The 20,479-nt window shown below is 47.4% G+C and overlaps 2 protein-coding genes across 2 annotated transcripts in view; one reads left to right on the plus strand and one right to left on the minus strand.

Moving 5' to 3' along the window:
- Positions 1-3,128: 3,128 nt before the first annotated feature.
- ARPC5L (actin related protein 2/3 complex subunit 5 like) lies at positions 3,129-12,489 on the plus strand. The gene is made up of 4 exons (XM_003785299.3): positions 3,129-3,494; positions 8,024-8,096; positions 9,267-9,443; positions 11,931-12,489. The coding sequence occupies exons 1-4, from the start codon at positions 3,346-3,348 to the stop codon at positions 11,991-11,993; spliced, it is 462 nt and encodes a 153-aa protein (XP_003785347.1). The 5' UTR covers positions 3,129-3,345; the 3' UTR covers positions 11,994-12,489.
- A 2,416-nt stretch (positions 12,490-14,905) lies between these two features.
- GOLGA1 (golgin A1) overlaps positions 14,906-20,479 on the minus strand; it is a 78,468-nt gene continuing 72,894 nt past the window's right edge. The window contains exons 20-23 of the mRNA XM_012802337.2: positions 17,655-17,714; positions 16,928-17,098; positions 16,475-16,561; positions 14,906-15,741 (exon numbers count right to left, since the gene is read on the minus strand). Coding sequence (XP_012657791.1) covers positions 15,661-15,741; positions 16,475-16,561; positions 16,928-17,098; positions 17,655-17,714 — 399 coding nt within the window. The 3' untranslated portion in view covers positions 14,906-15,660. The remainder of the gene's footprint in view (positions 15,742-16,474; positions 16,562-16,927; positions 17,099-17,654; positions 17,715-20,479) is intronic.

The raw sequence follows: 20,479 nt of genomic DNA on the forward strand, positions 1-20,479 counted from the left end.
GCCAAACTGCAACAAAAAAATAGCCAGGCATTGTGGTGGGCACCTGTAATCCCAGCTACTTGGGAGGCTGAGGCAAGAGAATTGTCTAAGCCCAGGAGCTGGAGGTTGCTATGAGCTGTGTAACGCCACAGCATTCTACCTAGTGCAACTATCTCTGCAAAAAAAAAAAAATTTCAGGTTGTCATCCTGTTGCTGTTAGTCGTCACCTTTTCCAGGGAACCTTCTCCCATTCCCTTCTCCCATTCCCTTATGGGTAGCAACCTCCTCTTATGTCCCAAGCCTTCTGTACAATCCTCTCTTTGGCCCCAAACATACTGAGTTAAATAATGTTTGTGCAGCTATTTCCACAGCCAATCTGGAAGTTACCTGAGAAGAGAACCATGGCTGACACCTGATTTGGTTTTTCTGGTCTCTATCACGTGAATGCTTGTTGGATGAATTAATTAGTGAGCCTTGCCTCAGACCACAGTGAGGCAGGATTCCAGGGAATGAGGGCATATGGGAAAAAGAGTAAATAGAGGGCAATCTTGGCACGTCACTCTTAAATGAAGGTCTAATGGTGCATAGGGGCTATGCTGTCATAGTTCCCAAATGTGTATACTCCTATCAGAGTTAAGGACTGTGTACATCTTTTTTGACCTGGAAGCCATTTGTGACACCCTTGTTTTTCTTATATGCCACATATCTGCCAGCAAGTCTTGTGGGCCCTTATTTATTTGAAAGCCCTTACTTCCTTCAAATAAACCCAACCTGTTCCCATCACCCTTACTGGCACCTGCCTGATGTGCACTACTATTGCCTGTCCTCTGGATAGGTGCTGTCACCTTCTTAATCATCTCCTTTGGCTCTCACTCCTAGATTATCCTCAATACAACTAGCTGCTACAGGGCCCCATTTCAAATTTAAGTCACAAGCCAAATTATCTATTACTTCTTTGATATCTAGGTATGTCCCATTGGAATTAAGACTGAATGCCTTCCTCACCCTACTGAATCCTAACACCACCACCCCTAACCTGTCTCATCTCTTCTCTCTTCTATACCGGGATGACCTTGCTATTTCTGGAATATAGCAAGCCCAGCCCACCTCTCAGCCTTTGCTTGACTCCCTCCTTCATTTTCTTCAGGTCCCTGTTTAGTGTTACCTCCTATGGACACCTCCTTTGGCTTTTTTATCTAAGGTACCTCTAGGAACTGCATGATTTTTCTTTCTCTCAGCACTCAGTCATCCCTGACTGGAATAGAAGTAACACACCCACCACCTGGGACATTATATCATTGCAGGTTTATTTGGGGGCTGTTTCCTTTCCTCACTTGTAGAATATTTCTGGTTTAAAGTTCCTTCCGAACAGGATGTTCTGGGGATACAGATTTCTGCATTCTTGTGGCCCACCTGGTTCACAAATATTTCTTCTCAGGTATATAGAACTGAAATGTAGGTGGGCTTTGTTTCCAGGACCTGTAAGACTTTTATTCAGCACCTATTTCTCAGTATGGGAGTTTATATCTTCAACACTCAAGATTAGGTTGCATCATAGTCTGGCTATATGTGTGTGTGTGTGTGTGTATATATATATATATATATATATTTTTTTTTTTTTAGACAAGAGTCTCACTTTGTTGTCCCTGGTAGAGTGCTATGGCTTCATAGCTCACAGCAATCTCAAACTCTTGGGCTCAAGCGATTCCCTTGCCTCAGGCTTCCAAGTAGCTAGAACTACAGGCGCCAGTCACAACACCTGGCTATTTTTAAAGATGAGGTCTCGCTCTGGCTCAGGATGGTAGAATCTGTGAGCTCAGGCAATCCACCTCAGCCTCCCGGAGTGCAAGGATTACAGGTGTGAGCCACGGCGCCTGGCCTGGCAATATTTTCTTGATGTGTAGACCAGTTCAATGAGCAGTATTCAAAGCAATAAGAATGAGATACATTTCAACTACTTCCTTTTTGTCTTTTCTTGAGACACAGTGTCACTATATCACCCTAGATAGAGTGTCCTGGCGTCACAGCTCACAGCAACCTCAAACTCTTGGGGTTAAGCGATTCTTCTTTTTTTTTTTTTTGCAGTTTTTGGCTCCGCTGGCTTTGAACCGGCTACCTCCGCCATATGGGGCCGGCGCCCCACTCCTTTGAGCTACAGGCGCCACCCAGCTTAAGCGATTCTCTTGCCTCAGCCTCCCAAGTAGGTGGGACTACAGGCCCCAGCCACAATGCCTGGCTATTTTTTTGTTGTTGTTGTTACAGTTCTCATTGTTGTTCACCTGGTCCCGGCCAGGTTTGAACCCGCCAGCCTTGGTATATGAGGCTGGCGCCGTAACCACTGTGCTATGGGCGCCAGGCCTCAACTACTTTTATTAAAAAGAGGACTATTATATGAAGAGACCCCTTTTACCCAAGGCTAAGACCAAAGCCCTCAGGCAACCTAAGCCTAACACCCCAGAGTAGTCCTTGACTGCCTTAACACCCTCTCCCTCCATCTCAGATTTTGAGAGTTCTGCTTCCTACCAAGAAATGCCTCTCCAGCCAGCCATGACGTCTCAGCTGCCAGTACCTCGGCTTTCCTGCGAGGATGGTGGCCACAAAGTCATCTCCCTCTCGTGGCTCTCCATCTGCCAGACCAAAGTGACTGCTACACGTGCGGGGTCACTTCACCCTCAAGTCAAAACGTGGTCAGCGTCTTGTCAGACCCCTAAATATACTTTAAACATCTTTAAAGTCCACCATTTCTTTAACAACAGCGTCACTTCTGTGTACAAAGGATGGCGTTTAAGGGTGCAAAACAGCATCTTCCTCTAACTTCTTAGCGCGTTAGAACTCCTATTCATCCCTCAGGTTCGAAGGTTTCTTCTCCAAGTGCCTGCCTAGCACTTGGGAAGCAGAGCCTGGCGGCTTCTTCTGGGGGCCCAGAGCTCTCCCAGTCAAGGCAGTAATCACCCCCGGAGTCCAGGCCTATGCCCGTGCCAGCCCCTCCCGGGGTTCCTCGGAGAAAGGGAAGAAACTGGAGAACAAGCGCAGTTATGTCGTACACGACGCTGGGCTTGGTGGGCACGAAACGCTCACTCCCTCGGAGGAAGGCTGAGCCTCCACCAAAAACAGAGTAGAGCGTGGGATGTAGGGGAAACCATCACTCCAGGTCTAACACACTCCTGGCCTCTCAAGGTGCCGCCCCTGATGGCACTTCCGGTTCCGGCGTAGCCCGGAAGTGGGCGGGCTGCAGCTGCGCGCGGAGGAAGTGGAGGAGGTGCCGTGCGGCAGCTTCCCGCCCCCGAGCCGGAGCCGGTGCCTGGTGGAGCAGAGCCTAGGTCGGGCCCGGAGCGGAGCCGGCTGAGTGAGCGCCGAGCTCCCGCCATGGCCCGGAACACGCTGTCCTCGCGCTTCCGTCGGGTGGACATCGACGAGTTTGACGAGAACAAATTCGTGGACGAGCAGGAGGAAGCGGCGGCGGCAGCGGGAGAGCCAGGCCCAGATCCTAGCGAGGTGGACGGGCTCCTGCGGCAATATCCTTCTCGGTAGCGGCGGCCCGGCCTTTGCACTCCTTGAGGCCCGGGCTCCCCTTTGGCCCGACCTTCCCCACTTTCCCCATCCCCGCTTGTGCTGCTCAGGTCCCGGCCCCCCTACTTCCTCACCCCCGGTCCTTTCACATTGGGCTCCCAGTTTCTTTGCAATCCAGCTTCCCTCAGGCCATGGTCCCCTCAGTCTCGTGGTCTCCAGAGTTCCCTCGTCGCCGGCCCCCAGCGCCTTCCTCCTCCGCAGCACAGCCTCAGCGGCCCCTGGACCCTAGTGGGAGGGCTCCCTCGGCGGCCCCAGGAACACGCCAGAGTCGCCTCGGCCCCGACAGGCCCCTAGCCCTTCCGCGTGGGTATACTCTGCCTCCGCCCCCACCTCGCCGCCTCATCCCTTCAGGCTGTCCCTTCCTTCGGTGTCGGTCATTCTGTCCCTCGTTTGCTGGCCGTTCACCTAGCTCGGTCGGCGGGAGGGGCGGAGGTGAGCCATCTCTTAGTAATTGAGCAGTCTGGGCGGCTGGGGCACTGTCCTCCCGGCCTGCCCTACTGACCTTCTTGGGGTGGGTGGATGACTAGGGGGAAGAAAGGACCAAGGGCAGAATGAAGGCTGCAGCCTTAGTTCAGCCCTGAGGTCTGAGATTGTGCCCCTCCTACCATACATAGGGCCAGTCTGATCCTTTCTCACATATTTTCACCTTTCTCTGAACACCTTGGCCGTTGGACCTTGATGGTCTCAGCCACGCTTAACAAGTGAGTTTGGCTCCCCCCAGTTGCCTTCGTGTGAAGGAAGCAGTGGAAAAAACTAGTAGTTTAGAGCTAAGAAAAACCAAAGCAAGGTGTAAAAGTATAAAAGTAGATCCCCAAGACTGGAAGTGACTGATCTTGTGGCCACAGCAAGCAAACGCTTAGAAAAGGAAATTAAAAATAGAGGTGATTGTCACAGCCTGCTGGGTCCCTTAGCATTTTGAGCACAGGAAACTGACTTATTCTCAAAGGAAGAATTTTTCTTTATTTGATGGTGTTACAGGAAGTGCATTCCCCTCCCCACGCTTGCCGGGGCATGGTTGGAGGCTCAAACCATATATAAATCAGGTTTTCTGTGTTTGATCAGTTGACTCAACTTAGGAAGTGCTCTTCCAATGGGCCTTTAAAACAAAACCTTCAAACTTTGTTTGAACAGGAATGCATTTTCAAAGGTGGAGATTCAAACTTGTATTTCCTGCCCCATCAAGATTATCTCACTTACTTTACTGGTAAAATGGGGTAAAGGGAAGGGCCCCGAGGAGGGAAGATTGGTTCTGTAGTGTGGTGCAGGGCCTGGCTTATGGGTAGTCAGTATTAAAAGGTTCAAGCCTTTGCCCCAGGATCCTCCTTCCACGGATGAGACCAAGGCCTGGTCAGCTGCTACCTTGGTCTTGTTGCTACAGTGACTTGTTGAAGGCCATGTTTTGGTACACCCCTGCCTAGTCAATAGGGTCCTTGAGGCCTCTTAGAAGCCTAGGCTGAGCACATCCACTGGGTAGTAGTTTCTCCACTACTGGCAGTGTCAGAAACTTTGTCACCATGGACAGTGTACCTCTTAGAGTTAGGGAAAGGGAGGTTAGCAGATGAAGAGAACTGAAATCCTGACATAATTGGGGCCCAGGAAGGGAGAAAACTAATATTTGTTGAGTTTCCTACCATATGTCACAAAATAGGCATTAGATCATTGAATTTTTTTTTTTTTTTTGAGACAGAGCCTCAAGCTGTCCCTCTGGGTAGAGTGCTGTGCATCACAGCAACCTCCAACTCCTGGGCTCAAGTGAGTCTCCTGCCTCTGCCTCCCAAGTAGCTGGGACCACAGGCACCTGCCTGGTTATTTTTCGGTTGCAGCTGTCATTGTTACTTGGTGGGCCCGGGCTGGGGATTCGAACCCGCCACCTTAGGTGTATGTGGCTGGTGCCTTAGCCACTTGAGCCACAGGCGCCAAGCCTAGATCATTGAATTTTAAACCAGAGAACTTTTAAGAGTCTGAGAAAAGGGGAGCAAGGAGAGGAATGAGAGAGACTGTCCTATGGCCATATGAGGAGGTGTGTCATGGTGGGAAATCACACAGATGAAGTAGAAGGAACGTGGGCTGTGTATCCACACTTACCCAGTACTGTTCATGCTAAAGGTTTGTGACCTTGCATGTCATATATCCTCTCAACCTTGGCATTCTCCTCTGTTAATAAATGGAAGATGGCTATGCTGGCCTCATAGTTTCCCTAGGAGTATCATGGGACAATGTCATCATCAGAGGGCACATAGCAAGGCTACCAGACAAGCAGCTTGGGTCTGCAAGTAGAGCAGCAGGGGATTATAGAAAGCTTGGGTTCATGACCTTGGGCAGGTATTCTCCCTTTTCTGAACCTCGGTTTGTCTTTAAAATGGAATAATGATTTTTATTGCAAAGGTTTTTTTGGAATGAGGTGACTTGTGAAAGTGCCTGGCACAGAATCTTGAGACCTTGTGATGATTTTTTATTTGTTTGAGACAGAGTCTCACTCTTGAGAATACAGAGCCCAAAAGTTTGAGATTGTCATAAGCCATGGTGACATCACGGCCACATGGTGTCCTCCTATGAGTAGAGTGCTGTGGCCCTGGTGTCATCATGGCTTATGCAATCTCAAACTTTTGGGCTCTAGCGATCCTCTTGCCTCAGCCTCCCGAGTAGCTGGGACTATAGGTACCCACTACAGTGCACTGCTAGACGTATGTTCTTAATAGAGATGAGGTCTGGCTCTTGCTCAGGCTGGTCTTGAACGCCTGAGCTCAAGTGATCCACCCACCTTGGCCTCCCAAAGTGCAAGGATTACAGGCATGAGTCACTGCACCTGGCTCTTTTGTTGATTTTAAAATATTTCCTTTTCTTTCTCAGTGAAGCAGCTTCTGGTCCTCTGGATCAGTAATCTGTGGTTTTTATTGGTTTGGCAACGTTGGAGACATTTTGATTGTCATGACGTGGTGACAGGTAAAGGTCAGGGATGCTGCTAACCATCCTACAACACACAGCTAAGGTCCCACATCTAAGAATTATTGGTCTGAAATGTTGGTGCTGGGCTTAAGAAAGACAAGAGGAGAGCAAGGACTGGGCAGGGTCTCGCAGCTGCTGCAGTCTATTCTCTGAAAGAGTCTAAAGCCAGCTTTGTAGATGATGAGTGATTGCAGGGTTGCCCTCCATGCGCACTAGATCTCCCCAGCCACTGAAAGGATTTACCCACCACTAGTGACCATAGTGGTGGTTATACTAACTGGTGGTATAGAGAGATAACTCTGAAGCAGTGACTTTCTGCTTCCATGGACTACTTGTGTTATTCTTGCTCTTCCCTCGCCATCTTCTGAATGATTTTCTTGTCACTTCTGCTAGGTTTAAGTGAAGAGCGAGCTAACCTACATTTCCTATTAAGTCTCTGGGACACTTCTTACTGCTTTGGGAATGCCAAGTTAGAATAGATAGGGGTTATCTTTGACTGATAACCAGACTGGTTCTTGATTCGCTGAGGAAAAGGAATTTTAAAGCTGAAAGATAACGTGGTGGGCTGTCTCTTGGATGTGGGAGGAGCTGGGGAACCAGGGCAGGGAGTGACTTGCCTGGCAGCTCGGACCCAGCTCGCTTAAGATGGAGCCCAGACTGGGGAAGCCAGGAAATTGAGCTTTGCTCAGGAGGCCCTGTCTGTTCACACGTGGGTATCACCACATGAACAGGAGTAGAGACCTGATTGGGCAGGAGTCATACCTTGTTCTATTTTTGAAGCTTTTTGGCTGAAGCCAATGTTTCACATGAGGAAATGAAAGTTGGCTGATGTAATTCAGTTTAAAATAGGTGTCACCTTTGGGGACCTAACCCAGATTGTAATTTTCTTTTGTGTGCTGGGTATTCAGAACTCAGCAGAGAATGTAGTGTCACTATTGCAACTATGCTTTAGGGAAGCAAGTGGAGATTGCCTCATTTTGTTGGCAAAAGGTTCTTTTAGATTAATAAATCCCCTCCTGGAAGCAGCTGGGGTCTTATTGATCTGGGTAGGTCTTGGAAAGTAGTTTGAGCACATCTTAATTTCTTTAATAGTTTAACTGATAGAAAGCCTTGAATGAAGAGTTAGGAAACCTCTGTTTGTGCCTTTATTCTTTCTTTTTTTTTAGAATGAGAAGATGAGAATGACCACAGCATGGATGCTGTGAGGATTTCGTAGGGCAGGTGCAAGTGAGTTCAGTCAGATCTTACTGCAGGTTACCTGTCTGGGGCAGTTGCTTTGACTGGGAAGTTGTAGGCAGGGAAGCAGGAGCGGTTTGTAGGGTTGACAGAGGTACCCTTCACCTTCTCTGTGGCTCAGGAAGACTATAGATGATAAACAGGTAATGCTCCCCAGAAGCTGGCAGCGGAAGGTGGATGGTATGGGCAAGGTCCAATTTGACTCTGCTCTACTGAGCTGTTTTTGAAGTGAATTCATTGAAGAGAGCGTGGCCATGCATTAGCCCAGCCATCCTTAACTGGTGGCGTGCACAGGGGACATGCTTCGGGCGTTTCATGCAGCCTTGCGAAACTCCCCCGTCAACACCAAGAATCAAGCCGTGAAGGTAAAGGGGGTCACTCTGGTGGGCTGCTGGGTGGTGGCATTGGGACCAGGGCTGTGGTTGTCTGTCTGCCCAGTTAAGAGTAGTATGACTTCCTTGGGCTCTGGACAGTATCTGTTTTGTACCCGTGTCAGTGGGAGTGAGTTGGCATTGGGCAGTGATTCCATGGAAGCCTCCTAGCACTCCCAGATGTTAAATTCTGACTTCAAAGATTTGTGTGTTGGCTCGGCGCCTATAGCTCAACCGGCTAAGGCGCCAGCCACGTACACCTAAGGTGGCGGGTTCGAATCCCCAGCCCGGACCCGCCAAACAACAATGACGGCTGCAACCAAAAAATAGCCAGGTGTTGTGGCGGGTGCCTATGGTCCCAGCTACTTGGGAGGCGGAGGCAGGAGACTCGCTTGAGCCCAGGAGTTGGAGGTTGCTGTGAGCTGTGATGCCACAGCACTCTACCCAGGGGGACAGCTTGAGGCTCTGTCTCAAAAAAAAAAGATTTGTGTGTTTATAGTAAAAGCTCCCCAAAGAAATATTCACCTTTCCCTGGGACCTCCTGGGGTGAGAAGCTGGCCCAGCCCTTGCTGATTAGTAGAGAGGTGCCATGAGGGACTTAACAGTGGTTATGCTCTTACAGGCTATCAAGTTGGCTTTTGTCTGCACATGTATTTTTAAGTGCTTTAAAGATTTCCTGCCTTTTAAAAGCCAAAAGATAGTTGTGCTTACTACATCACTACGACTATCTAAAATTTGATCCAAGGAAAGGGGTCTTCCTGCAGCTGGGATGCTGGCATCTTGTAACAGCATCTTCATATAACCAGTGGTTGCACCTTTACAAAGGTGAAGAGGTATGAACACAGAGGGAAGCTGCAGCCAAAAACCAGGGGGGAAACCTGATTAACCAGCACTACTGTGATCCTGTGGACTGTATGAGGCCTGGTTGGTGTCATCAAAAATAGTGATGCCTGTCCCAAGTAAACCACTATCCCCCCAAAATAGGTGGAATGACTTACTGGCAAAAGTAAGGGATGCTTTGAAGTTTAGACCAACAAAAGAATGTTAGCCCACTTTTGACTAGTCTAGACGAATTAGATATTGGGCAGTATTCCTGGTGACTTCTGACCACTTGCTTTGGTGTTCCTGTGCCCACTAGTCTCTCCCTCTCTCTTTCCTCTGTAGGAGCGAGCCCAGGGTGTGGTGCTGAAAGTACTCACAAACTTCAAGAGCAGTGAAATTGAGCAGGCTGTGCAGTCACTGGACAGAAATGGTGTTGACTTGTTAATGAAGTACATTTATAAAGGGTTTGAGAAGCCCACAGAAAACAGCAGTGCAGTGTTACTCCAGTGGCACGAAAAGGTACGTGAACACATCACCCTGCAGGTGGCTTGTTGAATTATTCCGGGGTTCAATCAGTATGCCAGGCCAGGTGTGGTGGCTCATGCTTGTAATCCTAGCACTTTCAGGACGCCTAAGTGGGAGGGTCGCTTGAGGCCAGGAGTTCAAAACCAGCTTGGGCAATAGTGAAACCCAGTCTCTCCAAAACTAAAAAAAGTTAGCCAGGCATGTGGCATGCACCTATAATCCTGGCTACTAGGGAAGCTGAGGCAGGAGGATTGTTTGAGTCCAGGAGGTTATAGTGATCTATGATGCTGCTGCTATACTCCAGCCTGAGCAACAGAGGGAAACCCTGTCTGGAAAAAAAGGTTAGTAAGCCAGATTTTCCACAACAACATCGAATGATCTGATGGGCCTATGAATTAAGGGAACAAGCCTAGACCTTGGACATCTGATTACTTACATCTCAAAAGGAAGCACCTGGTAGGTCTCTGGTGATTGCTTTTGCTTTTGAACTACTGATTTATACCAGACAGGATGGTGCTCTTAGTATAGGACATGGGGACAGGCAGTTTGGCATGGTAAGGTAGATGGAGAGCCCCAGGTAGGAGAGAGGTTGGTTTTTGGTTGACTAGGGCTCCATGATACTTTCTCTGATTGGCAGAGGCAGCTGCTGGGGGAGAAGAAATGAGGGCGGGGGTCTCAGAAATGCAGGCTGGGCAATGCATGATGCTTCATGCCTGTAATCCTAGTACTCTGGGAGGCAAGGTAAAAGGATTTCTTTTTTTTTTTTTTTTTTTTTTGAGACAGAACCTCAAGCTGTCCCCCTGGGTAGAGTGCCGTGGCATTACAGCTCACAGCAACCTCCAACTCCTGGGCTCAAGCGAGTCTCCTGCCTCCGCCTCCCAAGTAGCTGGGACCACAGGCGCCTGCCACAACGCCCGGCTATTTTTTGGTTGCAGCCGTCATTGTTGTTTGGCGGGTCCGGGCTGGGGATCCGAACCCGCCATCTTAGGTGTACGTGGCTGGCGCCTTAGCCGGTTGAGCTATAGGCGCCGAGCCAAAAGGATTTCTTGAGCTTAGGAATTTGAGACCAGCCTGAATTAAGGGTGAGACTATACTATCTCTTCTGCAAGTAGAAGAATTAGTTTGGCATTGTGGCTGGTGCCTATAGTCCCAGCTACTTAGGGAACAGGCAGGAGGATCACTTGAGCCCTTGGAGTTTGAGGCTACTGTGAGCTAGGCTGATGCCATGGCATTCTAGCTTAGGCAACAGAATGAGACTCTTTGTCTCAAAAAAAGAAAAAAGAAAGAAAGAAATGGAAGCTGGGCCCTCCAGCTGGCTCTGAGTGTGTCCTGCCCTGACTTTAGGGTTAGGAGGCAGTGAACAGAAACCTTGACAGTCATTGTGGTCGTCATCCAAGTGTTCTCAAGCATGCATCCTAACTGTGTGCTTCTGTAGCCCCCTTCCATGCCCTCTCTAACACAACTCAGTGCTGTAGTGAGCATCGTTCAAGGAGACCAGGCTTTTACACATTGGTTTTCGCAAAGAGGCTCAAGGTTGAATTGTGAGAGGGCTGGGCTGGCCCCTTGTGGCAGTAGCTGCTAGGCTGTGGTTCTGTGACTGTGGCCTTTGGTCTTGCTGGTGAGTGTGCTGTGCCTTGTTAGTCTTCACTCTGCTGGGTCTTAGTATATGAGGGTGTCTCTGGTGCTCAGGTGAGCAAGTCCTCTGCATGGTGCAGAGGCCAGGCCATTTTGTTACCTTTAAGGCAACTTGGTGCCTGGCACCAATGTCAGCTGCTGGCAGCTCTCAATGGGCTTGTGTTCACCTGTGTCCAGGGCAGGGCTTACAGGCTGGAGACAAAAAAATGAGCTTGTCAAAAGGGAAACTTACCAGGTGCAGTGGCTGACACCTGTAATCCTAGCACTATGGGAGGTGGAGATGGATGCTTGAGCTTAGGAGTTCGAGACCAGCCTGAGTAAGAGTGAGACCTCCCTCTCTACTAAAAATAGAAAAATTAGCTAGCTGCTTGGGAGGCTTAGACAAGAGAATTGCTTGAGGCTTGAGCCCAAGAATTTAAGGTTGCTATGAGGATAGCACTCAACCCAGGGTGACACAGTGAGACTCTCGAAAAAAAACCAGTAAAGAAACTTGAGGAGCTCCACAGTGTGTGCTTGGTGAAAGTATTCTCAAGAGCTGGGGGCTCAAGCACCCTAGGTTCTAGTATGGGGCTCCTTCCCTTGAACATGGTCTGTTGCAGGAATCTCTTTGAGAGGGTCATGGTGGGGTCTAGGTCAGAGGATGCACAGTCTTTGCTCAAGAGCTGGGGGCTCAAGCACCTAGTATGGGACTCCTTCCCTTAAACATGGTCTATTGCAGGAATCTCTTTGAGAGGGTCATGGTGGGGTCTAGGTCAGAGGATGCACAGTCCCATCTCCCTGGCAAGCCAGGCTCCTCCTTGGCCAGCCAGGTCTCATTTGACGTGTTTCCTTTTCCTGTCCCCACAGGCCTTAGCAGTAGGAGGACTAGGCTCCATTATAAGAGTTCTTACAGCAAGAAAGACTGTTTAAAAAAAAAAAAAAAGACTCATGTTACCTTGAGAAGAACTTTGGATGCCCAGGCTGGTGAAGAAGGGACTGAAAATGGACCATCTTCCTAGGAACTCCCAACTAAACTATTTCAGGACATGTATCCACTGAAATGTATTTTATTTTCAAGGTGGAGGGAGAAATCATTTTACTGTTTCCTAAATCCTTTGCAGGATCTGATAGTCTATGCCTTTGTCTACAGAACTGACATTGTGACTGTTTACCAGAGTGGCTGGCCAGCAGTGGTCAGGTGTACCTGTGTGCACTGGGGGAGGGATGATTTGGGCAGGTGCAGATCCAAGGGCTGTGGTAAAAGGGAGAGCTTGTTTTTTCTTTTTTGTTTTGTTTTGTTTTTGAAGTGGATAAAATCCCAAGAGTCTGTACAGATACCCCGACTTCTCAGAGAAGGCGGGCACTCTTGGGCTCATTGTAAAGTGCCTGCTGCATCAATAAAGCTCTTGGCTTATTAGTATACACATTGCGGTGTGTTTCATGTACGTAAGAAATGGTGGTGAATGGGATGGTAATGAATGAGTTCAGCTGTTCCAGAGACTTGGTGTGGAAGGGGTCAGTGTGCATCCCTGTTTAGCCATCCTTGGGAGGCAAGCATGACAACCTGCAGGCCTCTGCCACAGCACCACTCAGAGCCCTGGCCATAGTGCTGCTGGCTGCTATGGAGGGGGGTTTTGCTGAATAACTATTTATTGTTTCTTTCTTCTTTGATTTGTATGTAATTTTGAAGCTTATTTAATTTAATAAAGTGCCAAACATTTAATAATTGACCAAGGCTTTAAAAGTCTTCAGTTTGTGTGATTGCACTTCAGCTGTGTTGGAGTATTCACTGCTGCATTGGTTGAAAGGGAGCAGTCAGCCAACAGATACATTGGTATCAAAGCAAACTTTGGTTCCCCATGGCCAGTAAGTAACAGTGAGCATGTTTGAAGGGCAAAAATGCTTTCCTTTTCAGTGCATGCAACTGCAGCTTGTGTTCTATAAAGGTAAGGACCCCATTCATACTCCTGAAGCTCTTCCAGGTAATATGGGCCTTGACTTTGACTAAAGTGACACAATTCTCCACCATTACTCCCAGCCCCTTTGCAGAACCACTATGATTCTTGGGCTACTGGCTTCATTACATATACTGAGACCCCCGTTTCTACAAAACATAAAAAAATTAGCTGGGCATGGTGCTGCATACCTGTAGTCTCAGCTACTTGGGAGAGTAAGGCAGGAGGATCACCTGAGCCCAGGATTTTAAAGGTTGGAACGAGCTATAATGATGCCACTCTACTCTAGCCTGGGAGACAAAGTGAGACCTCCCCTCCCTGCTACTCAAGAATATATACACTTATCTTCAACCAAACCCAGTCTGGAGACGTTCTTTCTGAAAGACAAATGTCCTCTATCCCTTGAAATTGGCTTCAAATACAAGATATAAAATATACTAGATTTATCAAGTCAACTAGTGACATAAACTATACCAAGTAAAACTCACTGTAGTTGCATCTGGATTGAAGAGCTTTAATTAGAAAGTGTATTGCACCACAAATGAATTTTCTACAGCAGTTTTAGATAATATAATCCATATTTACAACACTGAAGGTCAAGATCCAATTGCTTATATAAAGGGCTATATATACCGTCCATCACAGAAAGTTTTATACAAGTAAAAGTGCATTAAATCACTTAGAATATTTACTCCACTTTTCCTCTTAAAGCTGAAGGAAATTCAACATGCAGGAGGAAAGCCTAACCAGAGCAAATCCTCCCTCAGTGAGTACAGACTTAGTAACAACCCCCACAGCTACACCTAAAACTGCCAGGGGAGTTGGGGGTGGGGGTGAGACCAGCTCAAGGGCTGGAGAAGCCAGAGAGTCTGGAGGAGTCAGACCAGGCTTCCATAGAATTGCCACAGCTGCCTCTGGCAAACCTTGAACTACCCAATCTTCTTAAGAGATTTTTTTCTGGAACAGCTGAAGAAGAAATCCTACTTTGAAAAAAGGCTATTTCTCATCAAAATTACAGAATAGAAGGGACTCCTGTTTCATGTTCCCACCAGGTAAATGGAAAACAGCATTCTATACAAGGGACAGATATTTGCAATAAGAGCCACATGAGGAGGTAGGTAGGTCACTGGAGAATGGTTTATTTGGGTGGCAGGGAGCCTGAGTTGGGACTAAGATGCTGCCCTGTACTTCACAAAAACTTAATAGATTAACTCTGCAAATATATGTTTTTCTGGGAGCTATATTTTTATGTATTTTGGCCCTAAACATAATTGAGAAACAGTATCACTGGAAAATTGGTAATTTAGGAGCTCTGGTTATTTATTCATTTTTTATTTACCCAGTGAAATTTTTATCTAACTATAAACAGTTTCCCTTAGATTTGATGATGTGGCTTATCCAGAACAAGCATCTTCCCTTTTCCTTAGGAAGAAGGAATTTTAAGTTTTTATCAGTCACTCACTCCCAAAGTCAGCTGGGGGCTGTCTGGATGTAATCCATGAATGTAGTGTCATCTTAAATATTTGGGGGCAGGGTTGGGGGGAGAGTGTGGCCCCACATACAAGGCAGACTGATTGCAATGTTTTGGTCAAGGCTGGGGGCAGGGACAGCTGCTGCTTTGCTGAATATAGTAGGATTGTCCTTAATAGAAGAAATGTGGTTAGCACTTGCTCAGTGGTAGCACAACACGGAATCTGGAGCAAAGCAATGAAATGCCACCACTGCTTCAGAGAGGAGCAGATGCCACAGAATGCTAGTGAAATTGCAAAGTGACAGGAATTCCAATTTTAGAAATAATTTCTTGATGCTCTGATTTTTCTTTAAGAACACCAGTTAAATGAATTTTATAATACAGAAGACAAGTTTATAATAGCGAAGAACTTTAGCTATAAAAAATAGTTTTAAAATGGTTTACCAGCAACCTATCCAAGACAAGTACATTCATTAAAAAGGCAATTGAGTGTATTTGGTACTATACTTAGAATCTTTTTATATATTTGCTAGTTTTCTTAAGTAAAACGGAGATACTGCCAGAAAGTTGCATATTCTTCATTAATCCACACTGGCCCTTAGAGATGTACACATCTAAAATTCTAGGCGGTTTAACAAACAAGGTGAAATAATATTTTCTTGAGAGGAAGGGACAAAAAGCCTCTTCTAACTCATCTGAATTTTTAAAAGCCCCCCCCCCCCATTGAGTTGTATGTTGCTGGCAGAAGCAGGTGGGGTTGGCCTGCTGGGCACCATTTCAAAGGGCATCTCCACCTCCAGCATCATCACTAAGTGATGAGCAAGCTGTTGCTTCACAGGTGCTTGCCGCTTCAGCTGTGAGTGCTAACATTAAAAGAGGACTCAGGTGCAGATGGGCTGCGGGCCAAAGCTGAGATGTTAGCAGCACTGTGGAAATCTGGGTAGTGTCAGGACCCTCCTGTTTGGTGACCAGAATAACATAGGATCAGCTACCCCCTGAGGTTCACGTCAGCCTGCAGGGAAGTGGGCCTTAAGTCTTGTAAACAATGTTTAGACGCTTGTACAAAATACTGCAGTTAACAGTGATTAAAAACCCACCCAGACTGGTGTGTCAGTGTTCTTTTCACAGAAAAAGTGTTGACCCATGGAGCTCCATCCTTGGGTAGTTCCCTCTAAGACCATGGTATCCGAGGGTTTGAGATAGATGGCCGGATGCTGCCCTTGGGAGCTGGTTTAGATCCAAACCATGACATCTGTGTTTGAAACAGAAAAGGCTCCTGTGAATCCGAACTTGGTGTTGAAGAAGCTGACAGCCCCGCTCCACCACCATCCCCAACACACTCCTAGCTCTGGGCACAGCACTAAACATCATTTCAGTAGCCAGTCTGCAGGCCCATTCCAAATATGGGAAGGAAGTGAGAAAAAACAAACAAACAAACAAAAACCCCAGCTGACAAGAGCCAGGTACAGGAATTGTAGGTAATTTTTCCTATTCTAACATTTACAGAGATTCTTTTGGAATTCTTTTTTTTAAAGCCTGGGTGCTGGGCAAGACTTGGGGCTGTTGATAAAATATTAATGCAAAGGCTTCAAAAACTACAGGCCTGTTGGTCAAGTACAGCACAGACACTTGTGCACAGACGAAGACCTCACTAAATACTGCTTGGACCCAGTGCATCCAAAAGCAGCTGGGCTGCAGCTGGGGTCACCTGCCTGCTCCAGGGTGTGTTGAGAGTGCCCTGGCATCACAGCTCACAGCAACCTCTAACTCCTGGGCTCAAGCGAGTCTCCTGCCTCAGCCTCCCAAGTAGCTGGGACCACAGGTGCCCACCACAACGCCCAGCTATTTTTTGGTTGCAGCTGTCACTGTTGTTTGGCGGGCCCAGGCTGGATTCAAACCCTCCACTTTAGGTGTATGTGGCTGAGCCACAGGTGCCGAGCCGACTACATTTTTTAGAAGCCTGACCATTGACCAGAGAACCCTACCTTATATTCCAGGGTTTCCTTGAGCATATTCTCTTCCTCTTGGGAAAAGTTCAGCAACACAGACACAGCTTTTATAAGATGAAAAGCCTGAAATAAAGTAAGTTTTGCTGCCCTTGGCCTTGAAGGGTGTGGGGCAGGGTGGAGCCAGGGAATTGGGGCCAAATGACCAAGGAGACTTCCTCTGGATGTAGAGGCAGTGGGTGGGTTCTGTTCCTGGCCTCTAGCCTCAGTATCCAACATAGGATTTAGTGGTGGAGCCTGACCTCCTCCTAGGATCCAGCTCCCTCTGCTGCTCAATCAGCAGCCTGGTGCCAGCAGGAGAATGACCAAGTGTCTACATGAATAGTCAAATCGGGATGTAGGTGAGGAAAGAAGTAGCTGGGTAGGGCACTCAACCAAACAGACTGTGCAGGGTGGGGCTTAATAACCAAAAGGGACCTGGAAGCCCTTTACCTCAGATTCTCGACAGGACATGAATTTTAAAACAACATGCTTAAGGTACTCGAAGTTGATCTCGCGGGCATCAGTCAGGTCAGCATTGTTCGTGACAGAAGGGGCCAAGTTTGGCATCTCAGGTCCAGGTTTCTCCCGGACTTCAAAAAGCTCATTATCGGGTCTGATTTTCTGAAAAACCAATGGAAAAGAAGTTACATTGAATCCCTCCTGACAGGTCTGAAAGTCAGAGATTTGCCTGGCCGAAGCAATGATCACCACTAACAGGGCACCAGAGCCTGAGGAAGGCTCAGTGCCTCCAGGCAGGGTTGGCCACTGAGAGGAGGGAGTGTGGTCACTTGGGGAAAATTCAGATGTTTTCTTATCTAACCAAAACCACACCTCCCTGGCCTGGAGCAAGGGTGCTGTTCTTACGCCTCCTTGGGCCAAGCAGTTTGTCACATACATTCTGTACAAATGTCATGGCATTGACTTTGCAGAGCAACACCCTCTTTAAGCTGAGGATGCAGACTCAGAGAAGGCAGGCACATAGCCGAGGTCACAGAGCCAATTCTCAGAGGCATGTTCAAGCTGGTGGGTTCTTGTCCCTCCAGTCAATATGTGACTTCCCCGAAACCCCTTGCAATGAAGGGTGGGGGAGCATTAGGTATCACGGAACCCTTGGAGGACAGAGGCACAGGGAGGGGACAGACTGAGAGTCTTGGCTGGCATACCATGGGGCACTCACCAATTCCTTCTGCAGAGTCTTTCTGAGTTCCAGCATCCGCTGCTGCATCTGCTTTATGGTCTAAGACAAGCCCCCCCACACCAAAAACCAATGGTGAGATGCACATTTCACCCTCTCTGCCATGAGGCTTGTGCTCAGTTGTCATACTGATTAGCCTACCACTGTTGGGCTATCTTTCCCTCCTAGTCTCACAACGGCCACCAAGTGGTCAGTGTCTCTGTGCAGATGAATGCCCTAGTGCTGCCCAACTACTTCCCGTGGGCTTCGTCCTCTGACCTGCTTCTAGCACCCACCTCCACAAACAGCATAGCTGGAAATGGCTCTGCATGATCTATTTTGTCCTTCAGATATTCATGTGCTACGATCAGCCTACAATTTATGGTTCTCATTATCACTGTTGCTCTCTTGCAATACCATAATAATTAGCATTGCTTACTTTGAGCAATGTAAAAGGTCATGATTTCCCTGGACAACCCACCAGCATTGGGTTTTGTACCCTTTTAAAATTTTGATTCATTTCTTGTATTTATTTACTTTTTGAGATAAGAGTTTTATTTGTTGCTCTCGGTAGAGTGCTTGTGACATCATAGCTCACAGCAACCTCAAACTCCTGGGCTCAAACAATTCTCTTGCCTCAGCCTCCCAAGTATCAGGGACTACAGGAGCGTGCCACAATGACTGGCTATTTTTTAGAGATGGGGTCTCACTCCGGCGCAGGCTGGTCTAGAACTTGTAAGCTCAGGCAATCTACCCGTCTCTGCCTTCCAGAGTGCTAGGATTATAGGTGTGAGCACCTGGCCGATTCATTTCTTTTAGGTGGGATCTCATGATGTTGCCCAGGCTGGCCTTGAAGGTTCAAGTGGTTCTTCTGCATTAGCCTCTCAAGTAGGTGAAAGTACAGGTGTGTGCTACTATCTATGTCTAGCTTATTTTCTTTCTTTAGTGAGTATAATTAATATTATGAACCTCAAATGTAATTTGTGACACATTCTATTATTCATTGGAAATGCTGAACTCTATTTTCCTTTTTTTTGAGACAGAGTCTCAAGCTGTAGAGTGCCATAGCGTCACATAGCTAGCGTCATAGCTCATAGCAACCTCCAACTCGGGCTTCAGTGATCCTCTTGCCTCAGTTTTTTCTATTTTTAGTAGAGACGAGGGTCTCACTTTTGTTCAGGCTGGTCTTAAATTTGTGAGCTCAAAACAATCCACCTGCCTTGGCCTCCTAGAGTGCTAGGATTATAGGCGTCAAGCCACCTTGCTCAGACAGAACTCTATTTTCTTAATTAAAAACTTTATAATCAGCAATACAGGAAACTTTTTTTTTTGTTGTTGTTTTGAAAACAAAGTCTTACTATGTTGCCCTCGGTAAAGTGCTGTGGCATCACAGCTCACAGCAACCTCTAACTCTTGGGCTTAAGCAATTCTCCTGCCTCAGCCTCCCAGGTAGCTGGGACTACAGGTGTCTGCCACAATGACCAACCATTTTTGGTTGTAGCTGTCGTTGTTTAGCAGGTCCGAACCTGCCAGCCCTGGTGTATTTGGCTGGTGCCCTAACCACTGAGCAATAGGCATCAAGCCAGGAAGCCTTTGTGAATAAAAATCTCTTCGAAGTCTCATAACTGGCTGGGCATCCTTAGCTCAGTGATTAGGGTACCAGCCACATGCACTGGGGCTACTAGGTTTGAACCCAGCCCGGGCCTGCTAAATGGGGAAAAAATGAAAAATAGCCAGGCATTGTGGCAGGCACCTATCCTCCCAGCTACTAGGGAGGCTAAAGCAAGAGAATCTCTTGAACCCAAAAGTTTGAGGTTGCTGTGAGCTATGATGCTACAGCATTCTACCGAGTGCGACAAAGTGAGACTCTGTCTCAATTAAAAAAAAAAGTCTCATAATTATAACTTATCAAAATAAAGTTCTTCCTGTGTACTTCTAGCCCACATCCCCATTCTTGCATTCTGAATACTGTCCAGGTGCAGTGGCTCACACCTGTAATTCTAGCATCTGAGAGGCAGAGGTAGGTAGATTACTTGAACTCAAGAGTTCAAAGACCAGCCTGAGAAAGAGTAGATCCTGTCTCTACTAAAAATAGAAAAACTAGCAAGAATTCTGAATGTTCAGTTTTCATTTATCAGAGTTTTCACAGTTTCCCCAGATCTAATGGTAACATTCAATGTGACGAGAACTCTAGGAGATGCTCCATGCCTTATCATGTGGCGAGGTTTCCATTTTAATTTATTTTTCCAAACTCTCAAAAAAATAGACAACTAATATTTATAAATAAAAATAGAAGATAATTTCAAAAAAGAGATCATGCCAAATCTTTTTTTTTTTTTTTTTTTTGAGACAGAGCCTCAAGCTGTTGCCCTGGGTAGAATGCTGTGGCATCACAGCTCACAGCAACCTCCAACTCCTGGGCTCAAGCAATCCTCCTGCCTCAGCCTCCCAAGTAGCTGGGACTACAGGCATCCGCCACAACGCCCAGCTACCTTTTGGTTGCAACAGTAGTTGTTTGGCGGGCCCAGGCTGGATTCGAACCTGCCAGCTCAGGTGTGGCTGACGCCTTAGCCGCTTGAGCCACAGGTGCTGAGCCCAAATCTCGTAGACAATAGAAAAAGAATACTTCAAATTCATTCTACTTGGGCAGCAGTGCCTGTGGGTCAGTGGGTAGGGCACCAGCCCCATATGCTGAGGGTGGCGGGTTCAAACCCAGCCTCAGCCAAACTGCAACAAAAAAATAGCCAGGCGTTGTGGCGGGCGCCTGTAGTCCTAGCTACTCGGGAGGCTGAGGCAAGAGAATCACCTAAGCCCAGGAGTTGGAGGTT

The sequence above is a fragment of the Otolemur garnettii genome, unplaced genomic scaffold, assembly GCF_000181295.1.
Source record: "Otolemur garnettii isolate 467f Iridium unplaced genomic scaffold, OtoGar3 scaffold00014, whole genome shotgun sequence".
NCBI lineage: Eukaryota > Metazoa > Chordata > Mammalia > Primates > Galagidae > Otolemur > Otolemur garnettii.